The sequence below is a fragment of the Geotrypetes seraphini genome, chromosome 1 (assembly GCF_902459505.1).
Source record: "Geotrypetes seraphini chromosome 1, aGeoSer1.1, whole genome shotgun sequence".
Lineage (NCBI taxonomy): Eukaryota > Metazoa > Chordata > Amphibia > Gymnophiona > Dermophiidae > Geotrypetes > Geotrypetes seraphini.
This window is the reverse complement of record NC_047084.1, coordinates 54542481-54567649: the sequence shown is the minus strand read 5'-3', so window position 1 is coordinate 54567649 and position 25169 is coordinate 54542481. Positions and strand designations below refer to the sequence as shown.

Here is a 25169-nt window from a genome sequence, read left to right as displayed (position 1 = left end):
AAACTTTAAAGACCTATCTGTTTCAGAATGCTTTAAATGATAAATAAGGGATTGCAATTAATGACTTTCTTGTCCAATTATTTGCTTTCCTGTCCTTTCAATAACTTTGTGTGAACTGGATTGAGCCCCATAGTCAGGATGACCCGGTATACGAGACTAAGAATTGGATTAGAATACATTATTTTTTTTTCTGGTGACATGCCAGGCCTGGTAGTTTCTAGCCTGCAATATATAGAAAAACATAGAAAGATGACAGCAGATAAGGGCTACAGCCCATCAAGTCTGCCCATACCATTGACCCCCTTTTAAGTCTACTGGCCCCCTTAACTCTACTGACCTGCTCTATTAAGTCTATATCCTAGCGACCCTATTTATTGGTATGACTCCCGCAGTGATCCCACATAGGTATCCCATTTATTCTTGAAGTCTGGGATACTGCGGGCCTCGATCACCTGTACTGGAAGCTTGTTCCAATGCTCTATCACTCGTTCCTTGAAGAAGTACTTCCTGACGTCTCCACAAAACTTCCCTCCCCTGAGTTTGAGCGGATGTCCTTTTGTGTTCGAGGGTCCTTTGAGAAGAAAGATATCATCTTCCACCTCGACCCGTCCCGTGATGTACTTAAATGTCTCAATCATGTCTCCCCTCTCCCTACGCTCCTTGAGAGTATAGAGCTGCAATTTGTTCAGTCTCTCTTCGTACAAGAGACCCTTTAGCCCCGAGACCATCCTGGTGGCCATCCGCTGAACCGACTCAATTCTGAGCACATCTTTATGGTAATGTGGCCTCCAAAATTGCACACAGTATTCTAGATGAGGTCTCACCATGGCTCTGTATAATGGCATCATGACCTCAGGCTTCCTGTTGACGAAACTTCTCTTGATACAACCCATCATCTGCCGTGCCTTAGATGAAGCCTTCTCCACTTGAGTAGCAGTCTTCATGTCTGCACTGATGATCACTCCCAAGTCTCGTTCTGCTGTAGTCTTGGTCAAAGTTTCTCCATTCAAGGTGTAAGTTCTGCATGGATTTCCATTTCCGAGATGCATGACCTTACATTTCTTGGCGTTGAAGCCCAGCTGCCAGACAGAGGACCAACTTTCTAAAGTACGGAGGTCCTGTTCCATAGTATTCTGCAGATTGTAGCCGTTTATGATATTGCATAGTTTGGCATCATCAGCGAATAAGGTTACCTTACCTTGAAACCCTTGAGTCAAATCCCTAATGAATATGTTGAAGAGGAGTGGACCCAGGACTGAGCCTTGCGGCACTCCACTGGTCACTTCCGACGTTTTGGAGAGGGTACCGTTAACCATCACCCTCTGAAGTCTGCCACTTAGCCAATCTTTAACCCATGCAGTTAGTGTTACTCCTAACCCCATCGATTCCATCTTGTTCAGCAGTCTGCAGTGAGGGACGCTGTCAAAAGCCTTGCTGAAGTCAAGGTATACGACGTCTAAGGACTCTCCTGAGTCCAGCCTTCTTGTTACCCAGTCAAAGAAGCTGATAAGATTGGACTGGCAGGATCTACCCTTGGTGAATCCATGTTGACTGGGGTCCCAGAGATTCCCCTCATTCAAGACCGTATCTAATTTATGCTTAATTAGTGTTTCCATGAGTTTACACGCTATTGAAGTGAGACTCACCGGTCTATAGTTCGCAGCCTCAGCCTTGCAACCCTTTTTATGCAGAGGAATGACGTTGGCTGTTTTCCAGTCCAATGGAACTTTCCCCGTGCTTAGTGAGAGATTGAAGAGCACGGCCAACGGTTCCACCAGAACATCTCTCAATTCTCTAAGCACTCTTGGGTGTAAATTGTCCGGTCCCATGGCCTTGTTCTCCTTGAGCCTTGTCAGCTCGCTGTAGACGTCTTCAGGTGTGAACTCAAAATTCTGAAACGGGTCTTCCGCAATTTGTTTTGCCTTCAACTGTGGTCCGTGTCCCGGTGCCTCACAGGTGAAGACTGAGTAGAAATATTCATTTAGTATTTCGGCTTTTTCAGAATCCGCCACCGCGTAGTTTCCGTCCGGTCTTCTAAGGCGTACTATGCCGTCTGTGTTCCTTTTCCTATCACTAATATACCTGAAGAAAGATTTGTCCCCCTTTTTAATGTTTTTTGCCAAAGTTTCTTCCACTCGAAGTTTGGCCTCCCTAACTGCTGTTTTGACCGCTGCGGACCTGGTCTTATATTCTACTTTAGTTTCCCTTCTCTGCGTATGTTTGTAGGAAAGAAATGCTGTTTTCTTCTCCTTAATGAGGTGCAAGATCTCTTCAGTGAACCATTGGGGTTTATTGTTTCTTTGCCGTTTGTCTACTGATTTTATGTAGCAATTAGTAGCTTCGTGTATGGATGATTTCAGGTACGACCACATAGCTTCCACATTACCGGTCTCTGCTTGGTCCTGCAGCGTCTGATGGACGAAATCTCCCATGCGTGTGAAGTCGGTGCCCCGGAAGTTAAGTACCTTTGTTTTTGTGATTGATTTAGGGAATCCTTTCCTAAGGTTGAACCATACCATGTTATGGTTGCTGGAGGCTAGCGTATCTCCTACCAAGACCTCTGAGACGCTTTCCCCGTTGGTGAGTACCAGGTCAAGGATCGCCTGGGCCCTAGTGGGCTCTGTTACCATCTGTTTTAGTTGTGCACCCTTTATGGAGGCCAAAAGCCTCTTGCTGCTACTGGTGGTTGCTGAAAATGTGTTCCAGTCTGCATCAGGCATGTTGAAGTCCCCAAGCAGTACAGTGTTGCCCCATAGAGTGATATTCTCTATGTCCTCAATTAATTCCGTGTCCATGTCTTCCATTTGTCTTGGGGGTCTGTATACCACACCAAGATACAGGCATTTATTGCCACCTCTTGCCAGGTTAACCCAGAGGGACTCCCCGGTGTATTTGACATCTGTGATCCTGGTGATTTTGATGTCTTCTTTAATGTATAGTGCTACCCCACCACCTAACCTGCCCTCTCTGTCACGACGAAGTAGATTGTACCCCGGTATAGTCATATCCCACCCATGTGAGTCCGTAAACCATGTTTCGGTTATTGCCACCACGTCTAGGTTGGCATCCCTTATTTCAGTTTCCAGCTCTAGAATTTTATTGCCTAAACTGTGAGCATCAATATACATGGCCCTCCACACATTGTGTTTGTTAGGTCGCTGTAAGGCTTTTTCCACCTGAGTCTGTGTGGGTCCTAGAGAACTGTTTGCTATGTGTGGCCTTACCTTGGAAGCAGAGTGTCGACTCATCCCATCAGGATAGTTCCTTTCCGCACCAGTACATGAGTAGGTACCCTTCCCCAACTTACCTAGTTTAAAGCCCTACGAAGTAGCCCTACGAAGCCCTACGAAGTAGCCCTATGAAGTAGCCCTATAGGGCTACTTCACCTCATTACCAACCGATTCAAGGAAAAGTACAAGAGAAGCCAAAATCATAAACAAAATATAATGAGGGTAAGTGGCAAAAACACCGTGTATGACATCATAAACAAAATATAATGAGGGTAAGCGGCAAAAACACCGTGTATGACAGTCTAATAAATTAATGTACCTATGGGACTTGGAAGATACACAGATTAAAACTTGACAAACACATTAGAGACCAGAGCTTGTTATTAGCTTATTTATTTGGATTTATGCACTGTGGCCCTGATTCTACAAAGTGCGTCCCGATTTTAGGCAACTGTAGGCGTCCTACAGCTGTCTAATCAACCAATCGGGATGCACGTTTAAAAAAAAAAAAATGCTCCCCAGGCAGGCCGCCTATATTGAAGGCGCCTCCGGGAGCCTAGGGAGGCCCGCAAGACGCCTAAGCTCGCCTAAGGGCCTTAGGCGTCTAGGCCAATCAAGGCTCTAGGCGCCTGGGCCAATCAGGCCTTAGACTTAGTGGGGATGGGCGGACCCGCTATGCCTTAGGCCTGATTGGTCCAGGCTTCTAGAGCCTGGGCCAATCAGGCCTTAGGCTTCGGCGGGAAGGGGCGGGCCCGCCTCATTTCGACGAGGCGGGCTTGCCGGCTGGATGGGCAAGACCCGTCTGGCCAAAAGAAAAGGTTAGTTTGGTGGGGTGGAGGTTTGGGGGCTGTTAGCGCGGGGGGGAGGGTGCGGAGGGGGTGCGTCTTCGGACAGGAGGGATTGGGCACCCTCCTGTCAGCGATCGGTAGTGTCGGGGGGAGGGCATCTTCTGGCAGGAGGGTTTGGACACCCTCCTGCCAACGATCGGTAGTGTCGGGGAGGGGGCATCTTCTGGCAGGAAGGTTTGGGCACCCTCCTGCCAGCGATCGGTAGTGTCGGGGGGGGGGCAGTTGGTAGTGTCGTGGGGGGCATCTTCTGGCAGGAGGGTTTGGGCACCCTCCTGCCGGCAATCGGACAGGCGGTCGCGGCCCGCTATACTTATACCGGCAGAGAGATCCCTTGCTGCGATAAGTGTAGCGGGCCGTGTCTAATCTAACCCGATTCTCTAACCAGCGTCTGAAACATGGACGCCGGTTACAGAATCGGGGTTTAGTGTAGGCCCGATTCTGAATAGGACACCTCTCCCGGGCGTCCTATACAGAATCAGGGCCTGTGTTTTTAGAAGAAAAAAAAAAAATCACCCAAAGCGGTTATAGCAAGTATAAATCAGACATAAGGCAATAAACATTGACTATGGCATCATAGTATTCTATTTACAAGATCAACGCAGTACACATTAAAATATCTTAATGGACTGGGGGTAAGCGATGGTGGAAAATACATAAAACCTATGCAATGGCTTTTGGAAAATCAAAACTCCTTTTCAAGAAATACAAAAACAGAAGCGGTAATGAAAAAAAACTACCCTGCAGCCTTTCCAAAAGGACCTTTTTATTGTTTATTATTCTTTTATTCGAGTTGGGTTTGTTCAAAGTGGTACTGCAGTCCTATGTGCCAGCTTTAAAGTCTGCCCTTACCGTTTCTTTATCAGTTAGCCGTTCGCTCAAAAGATCAGAGGCGAAACCGAGCTAACTTATATTGGAGGGGGGGGGGGGGATTTGCTTCTGATGGGGTAGTAAAAACGAGTCAGATGCCCTCCCTCAGCTACTGTGCCCCACGGTGTGCCATATCGTCCGGTCAGGGTTCCTGCCGTTACCTTTTGTAACCTGGATGCAAACCAACTCGGGGGGCCCAAAGGAGTGGGTTGCATGGGCATGCCGCCGCCAGCATTAGGGTACCAGCGGCAGAGAGAGGAGAGAGCAGCGCCACCCTAGAGGTGGGGGCCGTGTACAGAGCCAGCCCAAAACTCGTTTAGAGGTGGCTGGGGAGCAGGAGGAGGAAGCGGAGGCAGCAGCGCCTGCTGCTACTAGCTCGGCCCTTTCCCCGTGCAGGGTGAACCACACCTATGGGGAGTGCGCACGCAATCACATGCCTCCAGACCATGGGTTCAATTCGCTACAGGCTAAGGCGATAGATAGGGCAGTGAATCAAAGGAAGGGAGGGAAAGAAGCTTACAACTTGTTTGCTTCGAGCCTTCCTAGTTGCCGGGTTCTGCCTTCGCAGAAACAGAAAGTAGTCAGGACCCAGCAGCCAGGAAGGCCCGAAACAAGGAAGAGCAGCAAGGCAAGTTTTATCTTCCTTCCGTCGCTGACCTATCTCCCACATGCTCTGGGGCTCTAAAGGTACCACTGTCCGTGCCGGCTTTCCTTCTCTTCCCTACCCCCCCCCCCTCCCGGGATGTATCTTCCGCTTTTGAAGAGAAGGGAAGCCGGCACGGATGGTGGTACCGTTAGAGCCCTAGAGCACGGGTTCAAGTTGCTTGCTGCCATTTTTTTTTAAAGTCAGGCGGGTACTTTTGGCAGCTCTTCAATGTTGAGCAGTGGCGGGCCGGCGGTAGCAGGATTCACGACAGATGACACCCGGGTGCTCACCTAAATTAACCGGGCGGAGCACCCGGCTAAAAGATGCTAGGGAGAGCACTGAAGACGTTCAGTGACGACTGGCATTGAATTTGTGGTCTATTTTTGACCAGCTGAGACACAGCTGGCTAGGCCAATATTTTAGCACCTAGCTGGCTAAGTCTCAATGGTCAATGGTAGGTGGCTCTATCTGGCTGGCAAACTTAGCTGACGGACCACTGAATATCGGCGGTGACCGGCTGTGTCACGTGACATAGCTAGTCACTGGCCAATTCGCTAAGCTGGATATTTATCGGGGGGATAGCTGTCTGTCTCCTGCTTAATATTACAGGATAGCTGGTTACGTGCTATTTAGCAATCCAGAAGCCATTTACAGCCAGTTTAATAGCGCTGAATATCAGGTCCTTTGTATAAGCAGATAAGTTTTTGTTTGTGTGGTTACTTTATAGGATGTCGAGACAATTACATCTGAATAATTTTATTACACTGTTAATAAAACAAATTCCTACAAAAGACACTCCAAACTCATATAAGAAAAATTTACCAAACCGTAATAGCCCTGATCCACCTATGAAAAAAGAATGTTATTAATATTAGCCTGTACCCTAGCACACCAATATACCTGCTACTGGGAATCAAGCTGGACTGTTGTACATTCCTACATAAACCTACATGCCAGCAGAATTCTTCACTTCATTTGTACATGCTGAACAGGGACAGACTCTCACCTAATACAAAATAGGGGACCACAAAAAACATACAGACATGGAGATCCCTAAGAATGCCAGTGTTCTTAAATACAAAGTCAGTGGGATAATAACAGTTCTCGGAGACCTTTGGAATGCAATAGTCAGTTTTTTCCCTTCTCTGCTGACTAAATCTCACTATAACATAACATCATACTTCTTAACCGCGTAACCATGAGTTCTAGGCAGTTTACAAAAGATTATAAACTAAAAAAAATTTAAGAATGACAAAAAGAAATTATTTGACCAAGTATTTTGAAAAGAGATAATATTTCAGTTGAGTTCTGAAATATTTATAAGAGCAAGCTCCAATCAAAATTCTCTGTCGTGTGAAGCTGCTTGGAATGCTAAAGTATGGTTCAGAAATTTCTTACTTTTACAGCCCTGTACTGACGGGAAGGTGAATAGGGCATGAGACTTTCTACTATTTTTAATGCTAGAGAGAATCTATTAACCATATAAGACAGAACGGTACCATACATAACCTTATAGCAAAAGCAACCCAACTTAAACAAAACAAGAGCCTCCATTGGCAGCCAATGCAATTCACAATAAAATGGAGTCACATGATCATATTTTTTAAGACCGTAGATCATTCTAACCGCTGTATTCTGAATCAATATGAGACGAACCATGTCATTCATGAGAACTGTTAAATACACAATATTACAATAATCCAAAAGACTCAATAATAAAGATTGTACCAGAAGTTTAAAAGCAGAAAACTCAAAAAAAGCTTTAACGGTATGCAGTTTCCACAGTATCTATTTGTTTTTTCATAGTCAGATGCTGGTCCAAAATAACTCTCAATATTTTAATTGTTGGTTGAATTGTATACAAGGTAGAATTTATACTAATTGATGGCTCGTGAATAATCTTATGTGGTGACACAACAACAAACTTTGTCTTATCAGGGTTAATCTTAAGTTTGAAATCCTGCATCCAAGAGTTCATCAATTGCAACACAGACTCAATTTTATGAGAGATATGGGATAGAGCTGTAGCACAAGGTATGACAATTGTAATATCGTCAGCATAGCTGAACAGTTCTATACCTAAGTCACTCAATCTTGTTCTCAGGTTTATGTGCTGAAAGGAAGGACTCCTCTGAGTTACTGGTAACTGTAAGAGCTCCTATTAGGCCAATTCGAACTTCTATAATCTTAGTGTTACCAGCCAGATTCTGTATTTGTTGATCAACTTTCTTTAATAACATGAAATAAAGAATAAACACACAATTGATTATTTCAAGGCAGTTTAATTCTGTCCTATTCAATCTGGGAGTGTGTCTGTACCTTGTGGGAAATAACACACTGTTCTCCAGACTTAGATATATAACTAAGCTGTGTTAGATTGTTAGAAATAAAAGATGAGAAACCTGGTGGGAGAATACTAAACTCAGGTTCTCATACAGCCATGCAGTCTGCAAAAATGGCAACTGTTCGCTCTCACACTGGAGAAGAAGGGTGGGGCTTCAGCTCTTTGAATGCAGCCTAGCTCTGTGGCAGAAGCAAGGACCTCTGGGGAATTAACTCCACAAAACTACATTACTCATACATCTTAACATAAAACACTTAAGCTTGCTCTTATATAAGAAACTGAGTAAATGCCCACATAAAGTGGGGGCCGATCACCTTCATTCACTAATGTTTGCCACCAGGTGGCTGTGGGCTTTGTATCGAAGAACACCACTCTGTTGTTCAAGTTGAGCCTCTCTCTCTATATTCCCCTCCCCCTCTTCTGCATCTCTGGTATTTTTCCCTACCCACCATCCCCCTTTTCTGCCAGTCCTGGTCCGGTTTATTGCTCTCTTTTCCTGCCCTCTTCTCCCTCTAGTCTTCAATGGTTCTAGCTCTTTCCCTGACTGCCAACCTCTCATCCACGCACACAATGGCCTTCAGTGCTAGATTTTCTCTGCAGCAATTCATCCAGGCTTATTCTGGCTACCCTAGGGGCCTTCCTTCTACTACAACTTCCACTTAATTTACACAGCATGTGTTTGCAAGTGGGCGTTTCCTCATGGATATATCTTGGGTGCTGCATGAGTGGGTCTTGTATAATAGTTACATTCAGCTTATAGAATAGTATAATAGTTACATTCAGCTTATAGAATAGTATAAGTTACACACAAATTTGTGACATTTAGGTGCTTATAGACCAACTTTGTGGGTGGTGTCCATGCTTGCTCCTAACTTTTAAGCATGCATATATCTGCTTAGGCATGCGTACATCTGTAAAGGAAGGTAGGGCCTCCATCCTTTAGAGAATAGGCTCCTACCAGGCACCCTCTGGGCATTTAATTATAAGTACACACTTAAAGAATTGCCCTATTAGAGTCTTACGTTAGAAATAATATAGAGATGGGAATTAAAAGGTCCAGGTCTGTTAAGTTCTAGAGCTGTACCGAATAGCATATTTTACTATTTGGCCAAATATGAATAATGAAAAATATTATTCAGCCGAATACAAAAAATGAGCACTGAATATAACAAATAATAAAGAAAAAGCAATGTGAAATCGGAGATCAAGTGCTTATTTTAGTAGGATCTAGCACAGTAGTACTCTGGATTATTCATGTTCAAATATAAATTACTATTCGGCCAAATACTAATAATGTATTTGAGGCACTATTCAGGACCAAACTGAATGCAAATATTTGGAACAGCTCTACCCACATGTAAAGTTTCTACAGTATTATATAAAAGACTTTGTCAAATGTGTAAGGATGTGCAGGAGGTGCAGCCATATCTTTCCATGTCTTACAGGAACAACGATTTTACAAAGATGAATGTGGGGAAAATACATGCAGCTCATCCCCATGTGTGGATTGAAGCAGCTTTGCATATTTCTATTTCTAGCTCCCGCAGCCTCCAACTTGCTCCACCCTCATGACCCTGGCTCTTCAAAATGGCCACTGAAACCTCTAGCACAGTGTCACGCAAACTTTCCGGCAGGCAGCACACTAAATCCAGTGCCCCAGCCGGAAGGCACCCAGAAGTGCATGGAGGCCCATCTGGTTGCGACCTGCTTCGGTGGAGGGATCCGGGAGGAGTGGGGAAAGGAGGGAAGTCATCTGTGCCAGCTGACCTCCTACAGAATGTGCCTCTCTCAACAAGAGGCAAGTCCTGTAGGCAGTCGGCCAGCGTGGATGATCCTCCTCCTCCTGCCAGTGTGTCGCGGCACACCTGAAATCTCAGGAAGCGGCACACAGTTTGTGATACACTGCTCTAACAGTATATTGCCAGAGGTGAGTGGGGGATTGGGCCTGCAGTTGCTGTGTGGGAGGTCGAATTCTACTCAGGGTCAAGTGTAATAGGGGTGGGGGGCAGTTGTGTGCCATAGCAGGAACAATTACTGGGAGGGGGTTGGGTGCCAAGGGATGGAGGGAGCAGATGGCATCAGAATTGGGGAACCTAGACATCGGTTTCCTCATTTCCTGTGCCTTTGCAGCATTATTCATTTTGTTTTGGTTAGTCTTAATTTTCATTTTGGGAGTAATGTCAGAGGGCACATTTTTTAGATGGTTCATATGTGAACACACTATTGAGAAAGGCTGTGCACTCTTTCTGAGAGATGTGTTGGTTTTTTTCAAATAATGCATGCTGTTATCAGCAAAAGAAGAAACACAAGCTGCTAATATTCAAATGGTGGAGGCTGCTTAAGTGCTGATGTTCACTGAAAAGTAGCAATATTCAGCCCACTAACCAGTTAAGTAAGTGACTAAAGTTGAGATCTAAAAAGTCTGTCCCTATTTTGGTCGCAGAGATAACTGGGTACCGATCTCAATAGTGGCAAGTGCCCATTTAACTTCCAGGTAGTGGCAACAGGCTTATGGGTGACACTTCCCTTCCCTCCCTGCCCTTGCCATCCCAATCCCCTTCCTCTACCCCTTCCCACCCTAAAGGCCCCCTGAACCTACCTTATATAGCCCTAGTAATCCATTAGACTGCCAGGATTATACGGTGTAGATCCAAGGGGAGCCTATGCAGTAGGAAGGGAGTGGAAGGTGAGGGGAGGGGGGGCTTGGTCAAGCCTATTAGTCATTGATGGTACAAGAGAGTTGGATTGAGATTGTGGGGGAGGGAGGGTGAAATCAGAGGTGGTATGGGCACTTGAATCCCTTATGAAGGTCTCAGCTGATATTCAGCTGGGGTTTGCGTTACTGTCTTATGTTGGTCCTGGTTATAAACCAGCCTGGCCTTTCTTAAACTCTGACAGCTAACACATTTAGAATTAGCCCCAGATATTGAGTGACAATACCCAGACATGGCCCAGCATTGAATATCCAGGACTAATTCTGCCTCAATGTTTAAAAATAAAAATACTGATTGCTGCAGGCTGAATATTGACTGGAAAATGTCATGTTTTTAATGCTTGTTTTCATGTTAATGATTTACGACGACATAGGATTATGTCATTGACATTTCCTATGTCATTGCAAATGGCAAACCATCTGTACTCTGACCAGTTCCACAGGATGGCGATTTTAGAGTAAGACTGCATAAGAATATAAGAATAGCCTTACTGGGTCAGACCAATGGTCCATCTAGCCCAGTAACCCATCTTCACTGTGGCCAATCCAAGTCACTAGTACATGGACAAAACCCAAATAATAGCAACATTTCATGCTATTGATTCAGGGCAAGCAGCGACTTCCCCCATGTCTGTCTCAATAGCAGACTATGGACTTTCCTCCAGGAACTTGTCCAAATCTTTTTTTAAACCACTATGTTGACCACTCTTATCACATCCTCTGGCAATGCGTTCTAGAGCTTAACTATTCTCTCGAGTGAAAAAATTATTTCCTTCTGTTGCATATCTGGAAAGGGATAATGAGCCATTTATTCATAGTAAATTTCCAGTATAATTTTTATTTATTAACTTGGATTTTGCCCACAACTTTTTTAGTAGCAGCTCAAGGCGAATTACATTCAGGTAAATAGATATTTCCCTGTCCTTGGAGGGTTCAGTCTAATTTTGTACCTGGAGGGTTAAATCACTTGCCAAAAATTACAAAGAGCAGTAAGATCTGAGCTGAGAACACCAGATGAAATTGCAGTTTCAAGTACAGGCTGGTCTAAAATCCATATACGACAGCAGATAACATGTAGTTTGCCAACGTTTAGCACGTTGATTTACCTTCACTTTCCCATAATTAGGGATCATCTGTGTTTATTCCAATTCACTCTTAAATTCTATTACACCCTGCTTGCCATCACCACTTCAGCTTGGAGACTGAAGTGCCTTCTCCGCCCTTTCTGACAAAATATTTCCTTATTACGGTGTTCCAAAGCCTACTCCCTTACCCTCTTTTAGTCTCATGATATAACATTTTCTTTTAGGACTTCTGTTCCATTGGAAGATATTTGTCTCTTGTTTATTACTGTGGTTTTCCTGAGATATACAAGACTTTCAAGACATAATACTTTTAAAGGCTGGACAGGACGTTTCTTAAACTTTATTCATCAAAGTCAATGACTAGTCACCTGCATCAAATTTTCCTTAATCGTGTGTTGGTGATTCAGACACTGAGTAGAAAGCTGTGTTCTTTAGCCTGAAAGGTTCTTTTGCAATAAATTATATATTCTTCTGATTTAATATGCCAACTAAGGGGGTATATTTAGTAAACGGAATTTGCTATCTAATGTAGCTTTTAACACAGGTTGATGGCATGGCACTACTGTGTTTTTCGCTCCATAAGACTCACCTGACCATAAGACACACCCTAGATTTAGAGGAGGAAAACAAGAAAAACCCCATTCTGAACCAAATTCTCCCTGCCAGGCTCTGCACTCTGTCCCCCCTCCCTGCTAGGCTCTGTACCCTGTCCCCCTTCTGGTAGTCTAGTGATAGACAGGGCACTGGGAAGGCAGGCCTAGTAGTCTAGTAACAGGCAGGGCCCCCCACCCTGAGGCAAGCAAGCAGGTAGGCATGCCCCCCCAAAAGTGCATAATCATTCTTCTCTTCTTCATTATCCATGTGTACCATTTTCTTCCCTTCCATTAATTATCACATTTCTGCATCTTGTGACAAACCTAGCACCAGCACTAGTTTTGCCCCTAATAGGATCTTGTGTAGAAGAGCTGACCAGATTAATTCTGGTGACCGATTTAAGGCTGACCTCCCTTGCCCATAGGTCCAAAGCAGTAGTGATCTGGATCAAGGGCAGGCAGACTTGCAACATTGGCATCCTGACTGTAAGTCAGCTAGGGCAGGCAAAGAGAAACTAGCTGAGTCTAGAAAACCCAGGCAGAACAAGCAAGGAAAACCTGTAGTAGCACCAAAGCCCATCCCCCTCTACAGGCTGAAGGGGATTGGCTGGGGCTGATTAAAAGCAGGCTGAAGCAAACAGCAGGAGGAGGAGAGAGTGACAAGGCTGAGTCACTCCAGCAGCCCAGAGCAGTGCAAGAGCCTTGGGACAAGGAAGCAGTGGCTGACGTCCCAGATTGGCCCATGCAAGAGGTAGAAGAAAGCCTTCCCACTTCTACCTGTCTTTTTCCAGAGTTAAGGAATGGAAGTGCAGGAAGCTGGCTCCATTACTGAGAGTCAGGCACAACCCATGGACATCAACTGAAAAGTGAATAGCTGGAAAAACAGCTATTGGGTTTTTGCTTTTTCTCACTCTTTGAGCAGGGAATGCTTTGTGTGTTCTGCTTCTTTGACATAGAAGCTAAACTGTAGGTTTTCTGAGAAGAATACTTACCTGGAAGATTTACTGTAATGACCATAAAACGCTTGAGCTAAAGTTTTTGTTAAGCTGTATAAATGCTCTGTAATGCTATACCTCCCTGTGTATGCCATGGCTGAGAAAGCAATTACAGAATATCTCTCAGCTGTGCTACGTAACTGAGACATAACTCAGGCACTCAGCAGCCTTGGAAAAACGGTCTTGTGGCTAGCTCAAGAGAATATGAACTGTCTGCTGTTACAAGATATGCTAGGAATTCATGTACTTGCTGTGAAAATCTCCTGCCTGTTTTGAACCCTGCTACAAGAGAAAAGTTTTTTGTTTCTTTTTTGTTTTTTTTCTGAAATGCCAAACTGGTCTCTGTGCTGAGCCAGTATACATAGTCTCAGGTGAGACAGATCAGTTTAGTTGTTCTTTTGAGAAACTGTAAATCTTTATTTTTCCTACACTTTTGAAAACTGGATTCTGTGAAATGCTACATGTGAGACCTGTATGCTTTATTTTTTGTGACCATCAAGAGCAGAATAAAACTATTTGCATGTTTTTGAAATAATTCTGACTGGTCTTTGTATTGTGTTGGGAAGTGGAAGCCCATACTTACCTTTTGCTCCCAAGCCTAGGCGATTGCCTAAGGCATGGTTAAAGACTTGAGGATACCCCTGGTGGTAGGGGACACGCCATAGCATAGCTTTTGTTACAAGTCCATTCCGCTCTGAGGGGTGCTTATATCAATCTTTATACCTTCCCTTTCCAGCATTGTTCCATGTCCCTGTCCCTATGCTCCTTCCTCCTTCAGCATTTCTTTGCTCTGTCTCTTTCCCTCCCCTGATTGCCCTGGTTCTTATGCTGGGATTGTCATTTCCTTCCTCCTGTACTCCTCATCCCCACCCCCCACCCTGAGGAAGGGAGGCAGGCTCCTCCGTACCCCCTCCGACCTCTCCCTTGTTCCTTTAGTTCCACCGGCACAGCTTGACGGGCCCGTTCCTCCATGTCCCGCCCGAACGCAAAGGGAGTTGGTGGCGGAGTGGAGATGGAGATCCGGATGTGCCACTCAGCGCTGCCATGGGGGATAGGAGGGAGGAAAACGGGAGGCTGGAACCAGCTGTCGCTGCTGCTATTTCCGTAGCCGCTCGCTCTCTTCAGGGCTGCGCCGCCATGCCGGGACTCCCAGCGGCTTCTGGATCCGATGTCTGCTGCTCACGCCCAACCCGCGGGGAGTGTGTGGGAAGCAGGACTCACTGTCTCTAGCTGCCTCTCCAACAGCAGAGTGGTGCGCAAGGCTGCCTGCCTGGTCCCATGCCTCTTCCTGCATTCATGGTGGAAAATATAAGCCCACCAAACCCTACTGTACTGCTATATAAATGGCACCTGCAACCATAAGGGCTATTGGGGTGGTAGATAGGTGGGTATAGTAGTTTTTGGTGTGTTTGGGGGGGGTCTCACCATGACCTTCAAGGGAGTTGTAATGAGATGTTTATGTGGCACCTTTTTTGTGAAGTTCACAGCAATGCCCTGTAAGGTGCCCCACTACTCTGTTTCCATGCCTGGGTGGCCAGTCCATCACTTTGCTGGTCTATCCCACATCCAAAAGGTCTTATTCTAGGCATTTTGGGCTTGGACAATTTTTTTTTGCATCCAGCATCTGAGCATGCTCAAGGCCTGCGAGTTCACGTTCTGAACGTGAACGTGAACTCGCAGGCCTTGAGCATGCTCAGATGCTCAAGGCCCAGCAGACGAGGAGGCAGAGCTTCAAGAGTGCCCAGATGAGGGTAAGAAGCGGCGGGGTAGTGCCCAATTGTGTCGGGGGGATGTCGGATCATGGCGGGGGGTGCCCAATCGTGTCGGGGGGGGGGTCAGATCGTGGCGGGGGTGTGCCCAATCGTGGCGGGGGGGCGGATCGTGGCGGGGGGTGCCGGTTCGAGGCAGGGGGGGTGCCGGATCGCAGGGGGGGTGCCGGATTGCAAAACACTCGCAAACCGGTGCACTCGTAAACCGAGGTACCACTGTATGTCCAAAATAAAAGACTCCACTATTAATTTTTGCCACTGTATTCAGTACTACTTGTAAAGCATGTACTTTAGCTTTAGTTAATCCCTGAAACAACGCATTACAAAAATCCAATTTAGAAATTAACAAGACTGTACTATTATCTGAAAATCCATTACAGACAGCATTGGTTTTACTCTGGAAAGTGTCCTCATTTGCATAAAAGTTTCCTTAACTACATGAAAAATATATTCTTGCATTGTCAGATGACTATCCAGATATTCACCTAACACTTGCATACATTGGAGAACAGACAATTTCACATTTTGCACTTTTATCTCCTTCGGTTGTAATAATTCCTCATCACCACCAATAAATAACATAGTAACATAGTAAATAGTAGCATAGTAAATGATGGGAGATAAAGACCCGAGTGGTTCATCCAATCTGCCCAACCATACGTGCTCCATAAATTAATTTAGTTTAAATGGTCCTTTTTCTTAGATATTTCTGGGCCAGAAACCCAGAGCCCTGCCCAGTAGTGTGCTCAGGTTCCATCTAATGGAGTCTCCATCAAAGCTCACTCCAGCCCATCTTAACCATCCCAGCCATCAAAACCCTCCCCAGCCTGTCCTCAACTGAATGTCTACATATGGGACACAGACCGTGCAAGCTTACCCAGTACTGGTCATAGTTCCTTCAATGCATACCCATTATTTTCTGATTAGAGATCCTCTGTGTTCATCCCACGCTTGTTTGAACTCTGTCACTGTTTTCTTCTCCACCAACTCCCTCGGGAGCGCATTCCACGCATCAACCACATCTCCATAAAGAAGAGTTTCCTAACATTACTCTTGAATCTACCACCCCTCAACCTCAAATTATGCCATCTGGTTTTACCATTTTCCTTTATCTGGAATAGATTTTGTTCTACGTTAATACCTTTGAAGTATTTGAACGTCTGAATCATATCTCCCCTGTCTCTCCTATCCTCTAGAGCAGGGGTAGGCAATTCTGGTCCTCGAGAGCCGGAGCCAGGTCAGGTTTTCAAGATATCCACAATGAATATGTATGAGATGGATTTGCATGCACTGCCTCCTTGAGATGCAAATCTTATCTCAAGCAAATTTATTGTAGATATCCTGAAAACCTGATCTGGCTTCGGCTCTCGAGGACCAGAATTGCCTACCCCTGCTCTAGGGTATACATATTTAGGGCTTCCAGTCTCTCCTCATATGTCCTCTGGCACAAATAGTAGCCAAATAGAAATGCGTTTCTTAGAAGGAAGGAGACAGTTATTTGTAACAGGCAAATATATGCAACAAAGAACCTCCAATATGGAATCCTACAGGGCTCCATTTTAACTCCGACCCATTTCAGTCTATATTTGTGTTCATTGTTGGTTATTATTCAGTCATTTGGAATTTTTGTATACTAGCTCAGATGATACTCGACTGTGCTGTCTATTAGCTTTAAATCAAGGTCAGTCCATTGAATAAGTAAATGATTGTGTGCTAGATGTTTAATACTTTAAAATTAAATGCCTCCCCCTCCCCCGCCTTGAAAAGTATTGTTTGTCATCAGGAAATCATTTCCAGAAGTTAAAATTGGATGATGCATTTTTATCACTTCTATCCCAAGTGAAAGGTTTTGAACTGATTTTTGTTTCCAAGTTATTAATGGAAGAAAATATTTCAGCTGTCACTCAAACTATATTTTTAGAAGTTTCATTAGGTTCACCAACTAAAACATTTGATTAGGCCTGATTTAAAGACCATACCAGTGGACATTCAAAATGATTGAATCATGCTCAGATGTTCAGCAGCATTGAACTGGCAGTACCTCTGAATATCAGCTCTGAACGGCTATTTTTGAAGTGGGCTGGAGAAGATTTTCTGAGGGCGGAGTTTGGGAGGAGCTGGTAGCAATGCAGATGATGGAGATATTCAATGTCAGTAACCGTTTGCAAAGAGACAAAATATGACTGCATAAATAGTATAACTTTGGTTGTGTAGTTATGCAAGTGCCATCACTGAATATTGGCCGGCACCTGCATAACTTTTGTGTCCCAGCCTTAAGTGTTTCATCCTCTCTTCACAAACCCTAAAATGTCCTGAACCCTTTTGAGGATCTTCCTTCTCTCCTCTCCTCCCCAGAAGAACATATACATATGGTGCCACCATCTCCTCCGCGATCACTCTTCCTGATATGACATTTATCCACTCAATATTTGGTTAGTGGAAATCACCCATTATTCTTGTGTTGCTTTCCTAATTTCTGTTAACATTTCAACATGTATTGTACGATTTGATTATAATAATAATTATTTTCCCCTTTTATATATTGAAATATTGGGTGGGAGGGAGGGTGGGATTTTGAATAATATTGATATTTATATTAGAGAGAGGGAGGGTATTTATTATGACTGAATTTTTGTCATAAATAATACGTGATAATAGAGTGTATATGATTGTATTTTGTTACACTTGTGGAAAATTTAAAAATGAATAAAGATTTACCCTCCAAAATATCATGTCTGTTCATTCCGACTAGGTAGATGGTATTATACCCCCCAAATTATTCTCTCTCCTTTCATACATGGACTTCCTATCAATAAAGATTCCATGGTACTTTTATTATTTCTGACTCAATGCCCTCTTTAACATATGGTGCCCCTTGTCTACCAATTTGGTTCACCCTATCATTGTAATATAATTTGTACCAGCTGATAGGTTAGCCTCCTTCCATTAGGTCTCAGAGATGCCTATTATATATTTCTCTGCATTAAGTGCTATATACTCTTAACTCTCCCTGTCTTATTTTTTAGAATTCTAGCATTTGTATACAGGTATTTCAAAATATGTATTTGTTTATTCTAATTTAAAACTGCTCTGCCTTCTGTGTGAATGTTAGCAGTACCAGCCTTGTTCCCCTTGGTTAAGGTAGAGCCTATCCTTTCGGAGTAGGATACCTATTCTCCAGAATGTTACCCAGTTTCCAGCTAATCTAAATTCCTATTTCTTGTACCAGTGTACCATGAACTCATCCAAACAAGGAAACTACGAAACTCTGGCTACCTCCTGGGTCCTAGATTACATCCAGTTTAATTAAGAACTGTAAATAATTCTGGTAAGAGTAGATAAAGTTAGACACAGAATAAAGTAAAGGCCCTTTTGAATGAGGTCCAAAATGGCAAATATTTAAAAGTGACTTAAATGTTTATCTGCCTTTATGAAAACAATTGGATAGGAAGTAATAATGGAAGACTAGATGACATTGCAAGTTAAGCTCCTAAAAATGGAATACAGTGATGAAAGATTTAGATTAAAAGGGAAAGCAAAGCTTATCATGAAGACAATTCTTGTTTAGCATGCTGATGGAATAGTGTACTATGCAATAAAAGTTTATCATACTTGACATGAAATAACTAAATATGATGGATGTGCACCAAAATGTGTACGTTACTCACATATAAATTCAGTTAAATGCAAATGAGGCTTTAGTAACTAGAATGAATGGTGTCATCCATTTGTTAGTTCACTCAAATCTGCTGTGGCCTAAAATTAACAATTGTCTTTACGGAGGTCTAAATGCATGCAGAATCTTAAAATCCTACCAAACCCCTCCTCCCTACCCCCCACCCCCATACACATGAAGTCCTGCTCCATATCTGATCCTGAAATGAAGCTCTGCATCTCCTCCAAGTCAGAGCATAAGCCAGCTTAAGGAAAACCCTTGTAGGTTGAAATTCCTAACCCCCAAACACTTCTTCCATATGCTTGTTGCAGGTTTCCGGGTCTCGCTGTGTCTTTGTCAGGTAGAAACAGATGTTTCAGCCATTATGCTGTGGCTTTCTTCAGGGTATGCTCTGAAGCCTGCAGTGTGACTTTGGAAATAGTGAGTTCAATGTCCTGATTGGGAACAGGGCTGTCCACCAATTTTAAATGTTAGAAATGTTCCTTGATGAATTAATCTGTTACAGTTACGGAAAGATGCTTGAGCAGCTGGGCACATAATGGAAGAACCTTGCAGATGGCAGACAAGACACAAATGATATCATTTAACAGTTAGTTCATTGAAATCCAAAAGCAGATTCTGCAAGTTTTTAAAATCATTGAAATCAGTTGTCAGTAGTTTAAGGTGTGTTAACTTTTTACATACTGATACTACTCATGCTTTTAGAAAATAACATTGGGACAAAGTTTGTCCCTGTCCCCATCCCTACCCTGGCAAGGCTCAAACTAGTAAAGGAACAAACTACTTTAAATACCTTTTTAAACGAGAGAGGTGCTCAGAATCCAAGATGGAGTAAAAAACCTCAATTTGGGGAGAACCCCTAAAAAGCGTTTTTTGTAGAATCAACCATTGCACCATTTTGAGTGAAAAGGTAATAGAAAGTGCTTATAAAAAACACTCTAAAGTTAAATGTCCAATAAATGTCCAGTGAAAATGAATATTCTCCAACTGCTATGTAAGTTCAATAAATTGAGTTCAAATAAGAACTTATCTTAGTAGGTTCAGATAGCGTTGACCCGGCGAGGTTCTGACGCGTTTCGCCAATCTGGCTGCTTCAGACAACCTGCTGCTTTGCTAGTGAACTGCTGCTTAAATAGTCCTAATTTAAAGGTGCTTCTTTATCTAAACAAAGTAACAGAAACAGAAAATGATGCTGGTTTTTAACAAACATTCATAATAAAGCAGATATTATAGCTAATAGACAACTCTCATGACGCTGACAGCAGGGTACCTGGTTCAGAGGAACTTCTTTTACGTTTCCTGTGACGTGGGAGCTCAGCTGAGCTCCCTGTATTTGTAATATGATGATGTGTCAATCACCTAATGAAGAAACGCCCACCACTCCACTTCTTTGTTTAACCCGTTGGGAGACACAGTTTGCCAGTGAAATATCCACCTTTGTTCTTGTTTCCATAACCACGCTTGCACATTGCCTCCCCTATCCAGGTGGGCCACTTCCAACACAACAAAACGAAGGTCTTGCAATTTATGTGGGGTGACTTGCCAATGTTGTACCAGGGGGGCCCCCATATCGCCCCTCCTGATTTTGCTCAAATGTTCAATAATACGAGTTTTGATGCTCCTGGTGGTGTGCCCAATGTAAACCATATTACAGGGACACATGATCATGTAAACAACCCCCTGAGTGTCACAATCAGTATACTGCTGAAAAATGTACATCTTAGGTAAAGTAGGATGTTTAATGCATGTGGTTTCCAATGCGTAAGGACAAGTGCTGCAGTGCTGCAGTGAGCACCTCTCTCGTTTAAAAAGGTATTTAAAGTAGTTTGTTCCTTTACTAGTTTGAGCCTATTTAGGGTTTTTGGGAACAACCCCCTTTTTTTGAAATTTTTCCCCAGTTGTGCATATTGGATTGCCCATCCCTACCCTGTCATCACAGGCTCTGTCCCCATTCCTGCCCAATGACTGTCCCTGTCCCCACCCCATGGGCTCTGTCCCTGTCCTGCAGGTATCCATCTCCGTGTCATTCTCTAGTGCAAGGGGATATAGGAGTTCACACTTGTACTCTGAATTAATCTTAATTTCCACTTTTATATGTTGTGTGTCAAGAAGGAAACAAAAAAAAAAAAGTTTACTGTAGATTAGACTTTTTTTATTCCATAAGAAAATATTGGTTTCAATTAAACAAGAATATCTTTTATTATGCTTGAAGTTCACAAACATTATCTTAGCATTGTATAGTGTATCACCACTACCTATGTTCAAATTAATAGGAATCCCTTGAAAAAGATGATGAATTTTCTTTATTTCTTGTATTATCCTAGCTCTTCCTCTCCTGTATTTCTTTCTGACAATTGACAATGGAGAGAGAACCCAGAAAATAACAGATAATCATTGCATTATTTCCTATTAAGAAACATATTTTTGTTCCATTTTAGGGTTCTTATCGGATCTCCCTTAGTTGGGCAACCGAAGAAAAGGACAGGTGATGTTTATAAATGTCCTGTGGGAAGGGATAGCCAACCAAGCTGTGTAAAGCTGAACTTGCCAGGCATGTATGAAAGTTGGTTATAATCAACACAATTACACTTTACTAAGGAATATTTTAATTGCTGGATTGTCAGAAAGTTGCAGTGTTTTTCATTTATTCATTCTTTAATAGAATAGAGTGGTGAATCCCAGCAGCAACTAAATTAACACAGAGCTTGGGATTAAAGGCTCTGTCCTAGAGCCAGTTCTCTCGTACATCCAAATAGTGATTGTCCTGGAACATAGACACCGTAAATGCTGATACACGTTTATTTAAACTTGTTATATCGTTTGTTCATATGACAAGTCCAAGCGGTTTACATCTGACTGTGGTTCTCTAGCCAACCCAGAAATAGCTGCCATTTCCTGAAGTGTCTTTTCACTCACATAACCATCAGGAAATTCTGAGAGCAGTGGCGTAGTGAAGGGGAGAGGTGACTGGGGCGGTGGCATCCCTCCTTGTCCATTTCTCCACCCCATGCTGCTTCCCTGCCCCTTCCACACGCTCCTTCCCTTTCCCCGTATCTCTTTAACTTACCTAGCCTGAGTAGCATCACCAACTTGCTGCCCGCATCAGCGTCGGCTCTTCCTCTGACATAACTTCCTAGGCACAAGACCCAGAAGTGACGTCAAAGGGAAAGCCGGCGCTGGTGCGAGCCGAAGGTTGGAGTTGCTGCTCACGCCGATGAACAACTAGAGGTGCAGTGGAGGGGAAGTCAAAGTGCGGCGGGGGGGGGGGGAGGAGTGGATGATGCGAAAATGCAATGGGGAGTGAAAGTGCAGCAGGACAGAGAGGATGATGGGTGCTAGCGCCTCAACCAGAGCAAAGGTGATAAAAATCAATGATTTAAAAAAAAAAAAAATTCAGATTTTAAAAATAAATTTAAATTGCCGTTTTGAGGAAAATTCTATATTTTGTTTCAGAAATTAAATCTTAATAGTTAATGTTTGGGATAATATCTTGTTCTATATGTACATCCTAGTAAATTAATCTTGTTCTTTGTATGTAGTCCGCTGGCAATTTGTTGGCAGTAGTGGAGGATACATAAATGATTTAACTGTGACTATAAAGATAGTTTTCCATGTAAGATATGTTATAGTCCAAGTTATTCATTATGTAATATGGGTGAGTTTTTAATTATGTAGCATGAGGTTGTATATTCATGCAATGTTAAAAATTTTTTTGTAAATGAATTCCATTAATCAATTCATAATGTCATGGTCATGATTTTAAATCAAGTCTTTTTTTTTCCATAAAATAATTTATTGAGATTTTAGACCAGACAAATCATAAAACAATACAAACTACATATGTACAAACAACATACATTTTACTTATAAAAATAACTTTATAATTATAATTAGTACTGGGATGTATTTATCTTATATTAGAGTAAAAAAAAAAAATCAACATGTCAACATTAATCACTGTATCTACATAAAAATTCCCATATTTTCTTAAATTTCTCAGTTTCCACTCCTAATAGCAAAGATTTTTTTCATATTTAACTTATAAGCACAGCATATTCCACCGGTTGTTATAATCCAATTTAGAAAAATCTTTCCTGTTTGATAATATAGATTTAACAGTTATAATTATTAAATTTTTTAACAACTGCACTTTAAGTATCTAACTCAGTATCCAAACCAAGAGCACCTAAAATAGCTATTTTATGTTAAAGGTTCTGATATAGAAAGTATCACAGATATAGGGCTCCTTTTACTAAGGTGCGCTACAATACTGCACGTGCTAAACGCCAACGCCTCCATAGAGCTTACGTTAGTATTTTTTGTTTAGCACGTGGTTAATGTGCACTGAAAACGCTAGCGGTTTTGCTGATTAACATCTATTTTGGATAATTTTAGTGGCGTTCATAAAGCTATATGCATTAGGAAAAGATAGATTGCACTTGCTGAATGAAGATAAGATAAACATATCTCCTTTCATTGTATTTTATTCAGCTCTATATTCATGTCAAACTCCAATGTAGTTGTTCTGCCAGAGAAGCTTTTTGATATAATTTTGGTGTTTATTAGCTGGTGATCTTTTTATCAACACATATGGTTCAGCTTAAGCCACAGACTCCTGATGCAGACCCTTTGGCCGAAACATGTGTTGAGTCACTTATTGATCGAATAAACTTTTCAAGCTGTACAGCATAAGACTAGAGCATGTTTGACGTCTCCTCTGCTGTGTTGTATTTGCTTCAAGCTGTATGCCATAAGACTAGTGTGTGTCTTAGACTCCTCCGCTGTGTTTTGTTTTCATTAGCAACTCTCATGTGTTTGATTCATTGCTATGTACTACAGAATGCTATGTACTACAGAATAGTGCTTGAGCAGAATTTTGGTGCATTGCCATTTTACTAAACATTTAAACGTATAATAGGTATGTAAATGATAATGCCCCTTATGTGATTGGGTAGCTAGTAGAATGAGCCTGCTGAAAGATACAAACTTTGATAAGCCTTGCTGACTAGTTCTGAGCTGTCCAGGGCTACTGAAAGGAGTGTAGATCACTCAACACAGTGGTTCTCTATTTTTCTTCTGTTGTCATCTGACAGACAATATTTACATATGACACATTAAACACAGACCAGAAAACTCATAAGGCGTATGGGGACAGACTTAAAGATCTCAATATGTATACTTTGGCGGAAAGGTGAGAGAGGGGAGATATGATAGAGATGTTAAAATACCTACGTGGTGTAAATGTGCATGAGTTGAGTCTCTTTCAATTGAAGCTCTGGAATGAGAGGGCATAGGATGAAGTTAAAAGGTGATAGGCTCAGGAGTAATCTAAGGAAATACGTTTTTTTACAGAAAGGGTTGTAGATTCATGGAATAGTCCCCCGGAAGAGGTGCTGGAGACAAGAGACTGTGTCTGAATTCAAGAAAGCCTGGGATAGGCACATGGGATCTCTTAAGAGAGAGGAAGAGATAATGGTTACTGCATATGGACAGACTGGATGGGCCATTTGGTCTTTATCTGCCATCTTATTTTTATGTTTCTGTGCAACTACCAAGGAAAACAAAACAGGTGGGAGACAACCACAGCATCTGGGTGATCCAAAAAGTTTATTGGAAAACAAACAGTCTCAAAGATAAAAAGTTTGTAAACAAACCAGATAAACAAACAACCAGATTCAGTTTGAGACTAAAGATACAGTCTCAAATGTGGATAAGAATGATTTAGAACAAGACTCATCAACGTTGGCTCAGTGATGCCTTCATTAGGAGTCCTATTTATGTAAGAATCGGAGTAGACACCTTTGAGATATAAGGTTGCAGTTGAGACAGCATGCTTGCACATTAGCAGAAAAAGAAACTTTTTGGATCACCCAGATACTGTGGTTTTCTCTCACCTGTTTGGTTTTCCTTGAACATTAATACACTACAGTTTTCAGCTGAACAAAGGAAAAAAAACACCTAAGAACATAAGAAATGCCTCTGCTGGGTCAGACCCGAGGTCCATCGTGCCCAGCAGTCCGCTCACACGGTGGCCCAACAGGTCCAGGACCTAAATATCGTTGAGTGGTTGCTAACGATGTTAAGGAAATACAGATGCAATGGTGGTGACTGCCAGGGTGGAAGAGAGGGGTGAACTGCAACATTTTCATTTGGGGCTAATGACAGAAGTAGGGACCAGTTATGGATATTTCAAGTACAGTATTTCCTGGTTCTCAACTCTCCTCAACTTGCACTACACATTGTTGTTAATAAAAACACAAGCAAGTTGTCTTGTCAGCTTTTCAGTGACACACCTTCCAGCTGTTGGTGATACATCAGTGTGTCTTAACACACTGTTTGAGAACCACTGCTCTAACACCATTGTTGAATTCCTTATGTAGATAAGTACACATTCACTTTAATT

At 42.7% G+C, this 25169-nt stretch overlaps 1 protein-coding gene across 1 annotated transcript in view; it reads left to right on the top strand.

The window, feature by feature from the left end:
• The window catches only part of ITGA1 (integrin subunit alpha 1), a 284456-nt gene that overhangs the window by 68999 nt on the left and 190288 nt on the right, over window positions 1–25169 (top strand). The window contains exon 3 of the mRNA XM_033931541.1: window positions 21205–21317. Coding sequence (XP_033787432.1) covers window positions 21205–21317 — 113 coding nt within the window. The remainder of the gene's footprint in view (window positions 1–21204; window positions 21318–25169) is intronic.